At 48.0% G+C, this 12,523-nt stretch overlaps 1 protein-coding gene across 1 annotated transcript; it reads right to left on the reverse strand.

Annotated features, from left to right (window-relative positions):
* On the reverse strand, positions 1-6,023 carry Akap5 (A-kinase anchoring protein 5). Its single transcript, XM_038337172.2, has one exon. It carries the CDS (start codon positions 2,936-2,938, stop codon positions 806-808), a length of 2,133 nt encoding a protein of 710 aa, XP_038193100.1. The 5' UTR covers positions 2,939-6,023; the 3' UTR covers positions 1-805.
* Positions 6,024-12,523: the final 6,500 nt, after the last annotated feature.

Raw genomic sequence — 12,523 nt, forward strand, 5'->3', positions numbered from 1 at the left:
TGCTTCAGCATGAATTTTGACTTTTTATTCAGTTGTATACAGAGTTCACGTTTGGCCAAGAAGAAATACTTTCACAAGGATATTACGGTTTTCCTGGGCCTCCAGAAGTCGCTCCACGAGAGGGAATCCTCCGTCATCTGGGGGGTTTGCCTTCTGGATGAAACATACTATTCCCTTTGTTTGTTTGTTTCTAATGTCTCAGCAGATAGTCCACACAGAGATGGGTATATATAAGTCTGCTGGGCAGAAGACGGGGTGAGAAGAAAACACGCTCCCCGTTGCCACGCTTACACACTCGTTAACTACTCGCCTGGCTGAAGGAACCTGTGAATGGCTTTTGGAAGGAGCTTGTGTGGGACTAGAAACCCTCTCACCTGACTCACCATTAGAAACAACAGGAAAATATACTGTAAAAGAAAAGCAAAGGCAGCGTTCACCTTTACACAGGGTTGATCCATCAGAAAAAAGCCAGACTTCATGACGTTAAGGAACAGTAGGGAGTGTACAGCGTACCACTTGTTCAGCAAGTAGTCTTCCTCAAAGCACAGACCTCATGGCTGGTCACTTCCGCACCTTCCTGTATGTCACTGCGTCCTGTGATTTGGGCTGACTCCCTCCAGTCCAGAAGTGACTATGTTTGGGTGAGTTCTATAAACTTCATTTATTCGTCAGCCCTTCCGGGTTGGAACCGTACCTTTAAATTCCACAGATGGAATTTATTACTGAGAAAGAAGTGTCACAAATGTATAAAATTATTCATCTTTAAAGTTTTTTTTTTTTCCTTTCCCATGATCTGGAAATGAAGTCACTGTAACAGAGTATTTATTTTATTGTCCTCGGAAACCATTTCATTAACCAGCTGTTCTACAGACAACTGGATAGCATTCTTGACGAGGGAAGAGGCCGTTTCTATTAAGAGTGTTTCATATTGTTCTGAAGTTCTCCCTTCGAAATCACTATCATTAGCAAAAACCCCTACTTGCTCATTTTCCATTGAAATTAGGAATTGCTTGGGGACATTTTTAGATTTCTTAACATCAAATTCACTGATTTCAGTGTCTGTAATGATAATAGCAATTGGCTCCATTCTTTTGCATTCCTCTGATCTGGGTTTCTCTGTATCAATTCCATTTTCTTTCAGATCCGGTGCCTGGGCCACTGTTGCCTCATCTGCCTGGGCCACGACAGCTTCCTCCGCCTTGGCCACGACAGCTTCCTCCGCCTGGGCCACGACAGCTTCCTCCGCCTGGGCCACGACAGCTTCCTCCGCCTGGGCCACGACAACTTCCTCCACCTGGGCCACGACAGCTTCCTCCGCCTTAGCCACGACAGCTTCCTGTGCCTGGGCCACGACAGCTTCCTCCACCTGGGCCACGACAGCTTCCTGTGCCTGGGCCACGACAGCTTCCTGTGCCTGGGCCACGACAGCTTCCTGTGCCTGGGCCACGACAGCTTCCTGTGCCTGGGCCACGACAGCTTCCTCTGCCTGGGCCACGACAGCTTCCTGTGCCTGGGCCACGACAGCTTCCTGTGCCTGGGCCACGACAGCTTCCTGTGCCTGGGCCACGACAGCTTCCTGTGCCTGGGCCACGACAGCTTCCTCTGCCTGGGCCACGACAGCTTCCTCTGCCTGGGCCACGACAGTTTCCTGTGCCTGGGCCACTACAGTTTCCTCCACCAGGGCCACTACAGTTTTCTCTGCCTGGGCCACGACAGTTTCCTGTGCCTGGGCCACGACAGTTTTCTCTGCCTGGGCCACGACAGTTTCCTGTGCCTGGGCCACGACAGCTTCCTCTGCCTTGGCCACGACAGCTTCCTCCGCCTTGGTCACTACAGTTTCCTCTGCCTTGGCCACACGAGCTTCCTCTGTCTGGGCCACTACAGTTTCCTGTGCCTGGGCCACTACAGCTTTCTCTGCCTGGCCCACGGCACTTTTGTCTGCCTGGCTGACAGCATCTTTCTCTGCTTGACTCAGTGGGGTTTCTTCCGCCTGGCCCTGCACAATGTCACTTGCTTTCTTTTCTTCAGCAACACCCTTTCTACTTCTGTCATCTTTCGCACTGGGTGCATGCTCTTGGATGCTGTCACTGGGTTTGTAGACACCACGTTGATACGCAGTGGCTGGTGAGGCGGGAACACGAGAAGCCACCGGACAGGGGCTGTCTGCTTCTGAACTCTGAAGTGGACTTGCTTGCTGAGCCTGTACACTTGGCTTTTCCTTAATCACTTCAGCTTCCTTTTCTAGCACGGGGGTTCCCATCTGAATAGCAGAAGACTCATCTTTTAATTCCAGTTCTACGGAAATCACATTCTCTCCAGATGTGACGTTGCGGCTGACCTGCGGTTCTTGGACATCTTTACCATCTTCCACCAACACACCTTCCTGTGGGCCCTGGGTGGATATAGCCTGGCTTGTCTGGTCAGCCAGCTGGGTCTGGGGTTTTATCTCCAAATCATCTGCCCCTCTCTGCTGGACTCCCATGTTGTAGTCTGAGTCTTCCGTGAGTTTAGAATGACGACTTCTCTTTGCCCCTCTTGAGAATCTTATGCAAGGAATCTTAAGTCTGGATTTTGCCTTTTTCTTAGGAAGAGCTGCGTCCTCGGGCTGGACTTCAGCGGCAGATGGCTTCTGCGTCTTCGAAGACTCTGACCTTTTCCTAGGTGTCACAAGGCGTTTGATGGAGGCCCAGGCCCCGGCTGGCTGTGGCTGATCAGAGGCCCCGGCTTCTGGGGGACGTGTCTTGGTACCCCCGGCAGTCTTGGAAGTAACCTTAGACTTCATTTTGCTTGCTTTCTTCCTTCTCTTGAAGCAGAGTGTGGCTCTGTTCCTCTCCTGCCTCTCTTTCTGAGGACACACAGCCCCTGGCTCCTTTTCATCCTTCGTTTCTATCTGAATCTCAGAAGCTCCGCTCTCCATTTTTACGCTAGACTCTTTCATTCTCTGAGCGTCTTCTCCTTTCTTCTTGAAGTCCTTTGTGACAAAAATATCACACCAAGCCCGGCTTCTCCTGGGTGTCCACCCTGCTTTCACTCCACAGCTGTTTCGACGGCTTCTTCAGGACACAAACGCCTTATTGTCTGTTGCTTAAGATTTCTTCCCTTAATTTCCTCTTTGAATGAATGCTCTTTCCTGGGTAAACTTCTCCTCTATTCAAAGACCAACCTGAGAAGAGAAAAGAGTGGGGTTTTATTTCAGCACAAACCTAGTATTTTTCATACAAACTGCATCATGAGGGGCGTATGCTCCACAGAACATACCGGAACAACCATGGCTGCAAAGTGAGGATTGCTTTTGCCCTATCAAAAAGAAGATTCCAGTGTGAACCCATTCTGCTTTATCATTTTTGTTAAAACTTCATTGGAGGTCACTCTGCATGTATGTCCCTGCCCTTAGTTGACTTCTCCATGAATTGTTCACGGCCCCACATAGAAAGTTTAGCAAACACAAAAAACAACAGAGGGCCGGGTGATAGGGCAGCTGGACTTCTTTCTCGTCACATCCAGCGAAGAAATGTTGGCACTGCTAGGGGCTTAGAGATGACTTGAGATTGATCAAGTCGAGCCCAGTGACAGAACTGAGCTCCCAAGTGGGTGGTGGGCTCGCAGAAAGCCATAGGCTAGATGAGGTCCTAGCCAGAGTTAGCAGCAGAAATCCTGACTCTCTGGTGTTCTTTCTATTGTAGCATACGGTTTCTGTTCTAAAAATGTACATCCCACCAAGGAGGCGCTACTTTCCATACACACTCAGAAAAGCCCAGCGTTGCTGTTGCTCTCCTGTCCTCAAGTCATTGTGTAACTCTGTCATTTTCCCCGGCCGAAGCGTCTGCCACTCGTACTTTCCCGCTGTAACTGCGCGGAGCTGGAGGTAAGTTAGTGAGGTCATAGCCAACACTGGTTGTGCAACTCTGGTGTACGAGGTGGCTTGGAGCACTCTCAACAGGCGGCTCTAACCTGCACCACGGTATCCCGGAGTGAGGAGGTGGTGAGATCTCCATCTGCAGTTAAGCAGCCTGCCTGAGATTACAAAGCTAGTCAGCCACAGTGCTCAGATTTAGTCTGAGACTGCCTGCTTCTGAAGCCCATGCTTTAGTTCCGTGACACAGGGGAGCGCTTTAAAACACGCATCCGAGGCTGGTCACGGTGTGCACGACTGCCATTCCGGCGTGTAGGAGGTGGAGGCGGGAGAATCGGTCAAGGTCATCCACAGCTATACAGTGCAGTTGAGGCCAGTGCTGGCTACAGGAGACCCTATCTCAAGAGAGAAAACGGGGAAAAATATGCTTTGGATCTGGACACAGAGCTCAGTGATGGCATTGGTTTAGCATGCCGTGAGGTAAGGAATTTGATCCCCAGTGCCACCAAAAATAACAATCTACAGAATAGAATGGCTTAAAGAATGGGGACACAGAGTGATCACCCAACAATTCTATGGATTTTAGTTGACAGATTCCTAAGTTAGGTAAATTATTCTGCTTGCATGTAAATTTTCACTGCTCTCTCATCTGGGTACCAGCTCCTAATTCTCTGTAGAACTGGAACCCTGAAAAATCATTTTAATATCTAAGGAGATTTTTTTTTAGGGTAGGTATTGCACGTTTCATCTTCCTACACAGAAATATAAAAGTCTAGAATAATGATGGAACCAAAAACCACATACAGTCTCTCCTCACGCACCCTTTATAAGCACTAGAGCCCAGGCTTAATGGCTCCAAGCCTGAGCAAGCATTCCTTCTAAGCAGAGGATGTATGGATAGAAGAAATAGTCAAATGCCATCATATCCGGAAAGTATCTGAAACTAACCTGAATGGCCGAGGGGTTTGCATGAGAGGCTTCTCTGAATGTACATCACTGTAGAAATGAGCACCCCAACAAGTGTATCCCAGGCAGGGAAAGGATGCAGCCAGCAGGAGTTAAAACTTTGCAACTGTTAAGACTGCAAATGATTGGCCTTTACCTTCAAGTGGAGCACGATCGCCTTGGAAACCTTAACGTCCCTGCTCTCCTTCGCTGACAGGATCTCACGTCTAAGGCCACAGAAAACAACCACCACCCTTACCCCTCCTTGGGCAGCAAAGAGCAATCACTGTCCAAGCAGAGCGAGGAACCTTTCCCAACACCAGACAGAACCGCTAAGCTTCCTCCTGGAGGAAGGACTCTATCTTATCCAGGCTTGACACCCCTGTGCAAGAGACAGGGCTCAGGAGAAAGTGCTCAGAAAGGAAAACACCGGAGACGTGGAAGAGATAGCCCAGCTTTAAGCTATCTGCAGAATTATCATAGACCGGAGCCGAGAATCACAGTTCCCCAAAATGCCTTGAAGAAGGAAAACGGCTAGGTAGCCGCTGCCAAGACTCCAGCAGCACAGCGTGCGAAGCGAGCGGGCAGCAGAACTGCCCAGAGTCACCCACCTGGAGACGCCTGAGGACCAGGCGACCTTGCAGTCCGCGACCCTCGCTGTCTGGTGACCCGGACCCCGGATCTGTCGCCGCCGACACCTGCCCACCAGGGACTCAGTGCATCCGATCCTGACCCAGAGCCTCTGGTCCTGCCTCCACTTACCCAGAGCGTCGCGGTCCCGGGTCAGCTCTGCTCCCGAGGTCGGGGCGCACAGGCCCAAACAACGGGGAGCTCCGGAAGCCGCGGAGCGCGCAGCCCTCTGCAGAGGGACCGCAGCCGCGCGCCCCCTCCCCAGTGCGGAGAGAGACAGCTGGCCGCGCCAATGCGAGCGGAGCAACGGGGCGGGGCGAGGGCCGGGGGCGGGGCAAACCCAGCCAGCCACCTGCCAGCAGACTGCCCGGCCGCCTGGAAGAGACCTTCGTGCTCCCGCCCCGTACGCAACCCCGCTGCATAATGACATCAGGGTCTGGGTAGAGGGACCAGCAAGGGAGAGCAGGAGGACCGCAAGGAGAAAAGGGGAGAGGGACCCCTCATTTCCTGAGACTCACAGTCGCAAAAAAACCCGTTTGAAAATGCGAGTCGCCCACCATAAATTCCTCTCGAACATTAAAGACAAGGTAGACAGTTTATCTTCAAAGAAAGATTGATGGGGTGGAAAAGATGGCTCAGCGGTGAGCAGCACGTATTTCCTTTTCCAGGGGATCCGAGTTCGATCCCCAGCACCCACATCAGGCGGCTCCCAACCACCTGTAACCAACTCTACAGGGATATCTTGCTTCTGTGGGCAAAATACACTCGCATACACATGCCAGCTCTTCCTCCATAACTAAAAATAAATTAAAAAGCAAGACTCATAACCGTACAGAATCATAAGGGGTCATCTGGAAAAAAAATATTTTGAGACAGGTCTCAGTGTCTAGCTCTGGCCGATCTGGCACTATGTAGTCCAGGATGGCACCCAACTCACAGAGATCTACCCACCTCTGCCTGGGGAGCCACACCTGGGTAGAGAGAAAAATATGTATATGGTAAGAAACTGAAACAAAAACAGCTTTGTCAAACAGGACCCCAGACCTGCAGAGGCCAAGCTGAGGTCTGCTGGAGGGATGTGGTCATCCATATTCATAGGGCACAGGTGAGGGGTGTATAGAACACAGCCCATCTAACGTCTCACATAGAAGCACAGCTTCTTTTAGCATTCCTTGGGGGTTGTTCACCTTATTCCTCTCAAGCAGGGATGGAGATAAGGGCACTTACCATTCCAACCCCATTTGGAGCAGAGGGTGCAGGCAGAGTCTACATTCCGGAGCAGGAAGGTGTCGCGTCGGGTGAAAAACAGCCCAAGTACATTTCTATGCACACAAGGTGTGGCTTCCACAGCTCAGGGCCAGTGGCTCGGGGTGTTTTCAAGAGCTTCAGCTAAGGTCCTGTAAATGACATCCCAGCCTCCTCTGGGGTTTTTCCTAGCACAGAGCTCAGAAGCCCCAGGTAAGAACAAGACCCCTTCCCCTTTTCTTGAGAGGACCAAGATCTCTGGAAGGGTTAATCTCGTATGTCCACTTGGGGATGGTTTTTCTAGGAATATATTTTCCCTTCCTAAGATTTCTAATCTAGACTTACTCCACCAAGACTTAATAAGGAATAAATTCTTAGGACACAAAACTGATAAAATTCTAAGTTAAGCTTGTAGGTTAAAAGTTAGTGATAAAAGGTTAGGGTTAGGGTTAGGGGTTAGGGTTAGGGTTAGGGAAAAAAAAGAAAAAAAAGAAAAGAAAAGAAAAAAAAGTTAGTGATAAAAGTATGTAACATAGGAAAACCAGATACAGGTAAGCTGTAATTACGGAGTTCAAAGGAGGGAGCTGCAGAGATGCTCAGAGGTTAAGAGTTCTTCCTGATTGGCAGAGGACCAGAGTTCAGGTCATTCATGGCTGCCTTTAACTCCAGGTCCTCTTCTGACTTCTATAGGCATGTGTGCATGTGACACACACACACACACACACACACACACTCATGCACGTGCACCATGGAGGGCTGAAGATGGATGTTCACTCGGTTTGTATAGCATTTGCTTTGCGTGCACCAAGCCTGGGGTTCGGACATGGTAAAACATGCCTGTGGTCTCAGCACTCAAGAAGTAGAGACAGTAGGATGAGACTTTCAAAGCCATCCTTGGCTACATAGGGAGTCTAAGGTCAGACTGGTCTACACAAGACCCTGTCTCAAAAACCAAAATGAACTTAATTTAGCAAACACAGGCGAGTGAAAATGGTCTTTTTATCCCCACGTAGGTTATGTTAACCCTGCTTCTACATCATCTCGAACTTGAAACAAGCTGGAAGAAATCCATGCCACTCAAGCAGTAGAGGTGCCGTGACGTCAGCACCAATCTAGCAGACCTGGGAGTTGGCAGTCATTTAGGAAAAGAAGCAAAAGAAGACTGATTCCGATAAGGACAGGGTAGCACAGCTGTTATTAGAAAACAGCTGGAGCCAGGGGTGGCAGTGCAATCCCGGGACTTGGGTGGCTGAAGTAGGAGGATGCCAAGTCCCTAGCCAGGCTACGCTACATAGCAAGCCCCACTTAAAAAAAAAAAAAAGCACTGGGAGATGAGAGATGCAGGTTGAAACACCAGCAATAAAGAGAACCTTAGAAACTTGTAGCTCTCCTGCTTGCTTTGCTCCTAAAAAGGAGCTGAACACATTGAAGAGCTGGATTTATCCTCTAAGGGAAAATATGATTTATATGATCAATAGCTTATCGGACACCTCTCTCATGCGCGCACATGCGCGCACACACACACATACCCAGAAGAGAGAATATTACTATAAATAAAATTCCGCACTTGTGGCTTTTCTTTAGGATATGATGAGAACCCGATGCCAGATGTTTGAACAATGCACTCGTACCTCATGCTTGAAAAAGAAACCTGTCATTCCTAAACACACGTAAGTGACAAGACCGCTAAGCTGTTACTGTATTATTATTGCCTACAACTCCATTTGAATTATATAATTAGGAAATGAGCTATAAATACCTCTCCAATCTGATGAGGAACTATCCTCCTTACAGCTAATCTTATTAATGTTACAGATACAGCGTGCCAATAAAGTAGCCTACATATGTGTCTGAACAGCACTGAATCTCTTCCATTCTGGTCCCCATCCACACAGTCCAGGCTTTTAGCTACCAAAATGGTCTCAACTCCTTGTTAACAAAAAAGTTCTTGAACCTTTCTCAGAACCAGCCTTCCACATACCTTCCTCTGGCACACCATCTAATGAACCGGCGGCTCCAGGTCTGGGGGGGCGGGGGTTGATCTATTTGTGGGCACCACGAGAGCTGCAGGGAGCCAACACAAAGCCAAGTGCCTTACTTGGCAGCACAGGCTTACTGCTGTCACACTTAAACTATGTGTATATACATCTTCCGTGCACGGCCCCTGAGGTGCAATCAGGAGGCACAGTCTGCTTCTCAGGGATCCTACCAATATGGAGAGGAGAGAGCCAGAAGATAAGACTGGGGGCCAGCGGATCTGGTGGACTGCTAGTCCCGTGGTGAAGGGGTAGGACTTGCTCTGGTGACATGGACACGTCCCCTCTACACTGATACTTCTATAGGCATTTTATACACTTGGCTGTAGGTATCGTGTGCCTTCCTTCATAATGGAAATAGCCTCTGTACTTGTGGCACCTTCGGGCAAAGATCCAAGAATCAGTAGCATAAAATCCTTGCCCATCAGGACTGCTCAGCAGCCACCACAACCTCATCTCTCCTTTAAACTTTCATACACCTTAGTTTCCTCTTCCTTCTGGAGGCAAGCAGAATGGACCCAGTCTTCTACTTTGTACAGCTTGGTAGGAGCTGCCTTCTAGGAACTGCTGAGAGACAGCAGAGAGGAGAGTCTTTGGAATAAGGTGACAGTGGACACCAGCCCTGGAGCCCTGAAATACCTTTCTGTAAAATGAGACAGAAGCCTAAGTGATTACAATACACATCCAGATTTCCAAGCAGGTGTCAGCTCTGGTGGTGAAGTTGGAGTTTCACTGGCAGGGATTAGTTGTGTGGATGCTTGCACACAAGTTGCAAAAACACATGAGAATTTCCCCGTCTTTTCTACCGATACATTATTTACTTGTTGCTTTGTTGAACAAACCCAGGGCCTTACACATGGCAGGCAAGCAATCCTCCATTGAGCTATACCTGAAGCTCTATGCTACATTCTAATAGTAAAATCCATAGGGCTGGAGAGATGATCCAGCGGTGAAGAACGTGTGCTGCTGCATTAGCAGAACCCATGTCAAGCGGCTTACAAATACCCGTCCAGTTCCAGGGGATCCAATGCCACTGGCCTCCATGGGCACCAGCACATTCCCCCACACTGATAGAAGTACATAATTAAAAATTAATCTTTTGGCTTTTCTTCTTTTTTTGGTTTTTTTCAAGACAGAGTTTCTTTGTGTTGCCCTGGCTGTTCTGGAACTCGCTCTGTAGCCCAACCAGGCTGTCCTCAAACTCAGAGACCCACTTGCCTGCCTCCAGAGTGTTGGAATTAAATGAATGTACTATCACACCTAACTCAAAATCTTAAAAACAAACAAACAATTCTCCCACCCCCTCAAAAAAATTAAAATTACATGTCTTTAAATCCTATCACTCTGGGAGGCAGAGGCAGGAGGATCTCAGCCTGGTCTTTATAGTCAGAGATATACCCTACCTCCAAAAAAACAAAAAAGAAACATTAGGGGCTGAAGAGCTCCTCATTGGTTGAGAGTACTTATTACTCTTCCAGAGGACCCAAGCCAGGTTCTCAGCACCTGTCAGGAAGCTCACGATCACAAACACCTATAACTCCAGCTTCAGGGGATCTAACATCCTCTTTTAGCCTCTACAGGTACCCACATATATGAAAATAAAGTGAATTAAAAATAATTGGTCTTTTAAATCTCCCCCCTTCTCTATATTCACTTGTCCACTATTCTTTCCGTATTGAGGATCTACTTCCCCAATGCTTGGCAGGATGGAGGAAGCCTGCATCCTTTAAGATGGTCTCTAAGTGTCACATTAGATTGCTTCCTTCCTGTTCACACACTGATTACCTAGCGAATCCCATCCTGGATGATATTCTATAGACTACTTGGAAGCTTACTAAAAAGATGCCTTGTCTCTGGGACAGCAATGAGTATTTGAAATGTGCCAGGCACTGTACAAAGCACCTTATGAAACTACCCACGAGGAAGCAGCAACAGCCTTTACTTCCATGATCTATAAAGTGGGTGGGGGGCAGAGAGGTGGATGAGGAGACAGAGGTGGGTGAGGGACAGAGAGGTGGGTGAGGGACAGAGAGGTGGGTGAGGGACAGAGAGATGGGTGAGGGGACAGAGAGGTAGGTGAGGCAATAAGGGACAGAGCTGAGATTTTTATGCTCACGATGCCTTTGCCATTCACCTCCCAAAGTGCTGTCATTGCTTCTTCTGACCATGAAACTGTACGGCAACATTGATGTGAACCCATGGAATTAAGTATAACAAAAGCAAAAACCCCTGGGAGAACAGAGCTTTGTCTACATCAGCAAGGTTTAGCTTTGGCACCAGGGGGACAAAGCATCTGGAAGGAGCCAATGCAGGAAGAGAGGGAAAACAGACAGAGACAAGAGAAACGAGGACATGCTAGACACAAACAGAAACTCACAAGACAGCCCGCATAGAGAGTAAGAACCCAGGTACTGGCAGGCCAACAAACATTTGCTAAGCCAGTGGAGCAGAAATAGCCCATCCAGAGCTGGTGCTGTCATCCTTGAGGACTCAAATGGCATCAGCAGAGATGTCCATCGCCAGAAGGGATAATTAAAACGTGGCACATACATAAGATAGGATGTTATCCAGCCATGAAGAAATATGAAATCATGAAAATAGACCACTATATCAAGCAAGGTATCCCATGCTCAGGAGACATACACAGTTTATTTTCTGTTACGTACAGATTCTGGCCTTTGACTGTTAAATAGGGATGTCTAGGTAGGAGTAAACAGGAGCAAAGGTCAGGAAGCTAGAAAGGGGTCTACAGGAGAGGAGTAGGGATGGGAACAGAACAAGTGGAAGGGGAAATATCAGAGGGAAAAGATGAGGTTGGGGGGAGAATCAGGGAGAGGGAAAACCAACCAAAATTAAGTGTATATAAAAATCCCTCACAGAGATCCAGAGACCTGTTATTTTGTATACTAACTTTAAAAAATTCTATCTAGGGGGCTGGAGAGATGGCTCAATGGTTAAGAGCATTGACTGCTCTTCCGAAGGTCCTGAGATCAATTCCCAGCAACCACATGGTGGCTCACAACCATCTGTAATGAGATCTGGTGCCCTCTTCTGGCCTGCAGACATACACACAGACAGAATATTGTATACATAATAAATAAATATTAAAAAAATTCTATCTATCTTTCCATCTATCTATCCATCCATCTACCTATCTATCTATCTATCTATCATCTATCTATCTATACACACACACACACACACACACACACACACACACACACACACACACACTCACCAGTAACAAAACCCAACTGCATTAAGGCAATGATTCAAATGGGATCCCAAAGATGTCAAGACAAACATTCATATAAGCAGCAGCTTCCCTGGGGAACAAACTTGGTCAGACCAGTAAAGTATAAAATAGGGAAGTCTCCCTCCATACCCTACTTTCCACCCCCACCTTTTCAGTTCCCCTGAAGTAAGTTCCCACAGAGATAAACATCAAGCCAAAACCCACCCTCTTCAAACAATAGATCACAAAGTGTTTCCTGCAGCTTGTTTCTTTAACGCTTCCCACCCCACCCCACCGAGTGCTCACTGAATGGATGGCAGCCATTACTACACACACACACACACACTGGAGACATATATATATATATATATATATATATATATATATATATATATATATATGAGACAGGTTTTCTGTGTACTCCTGGCTGTCCTGGAACTCACCAGACTGGCCTTAAACTCATAGAGATCCCCTGCCTCTGCCTCCCAAGCGCTGGGATTAAAGGCGTGCGCCACCACCACCTGGCCCATTTTACTGTTCTACCGACGACTACCAATGTCACAATTTTCAACACCACGG

This window comes from Arvicola amphibius, chromosome 7 (assembly GCF_903992535.2).
Source record: "Arvicola amphibius chromosome 7, mArvAmp1.2, whole genome shotgun sequence".
In the NCBI taxonomy this organism is placed as follows: Eukaryota; Metazoa; Chordata; class Mammalia; order Rodentia; family Cricetidae; genus Arvicola; species Arvicola amphibius.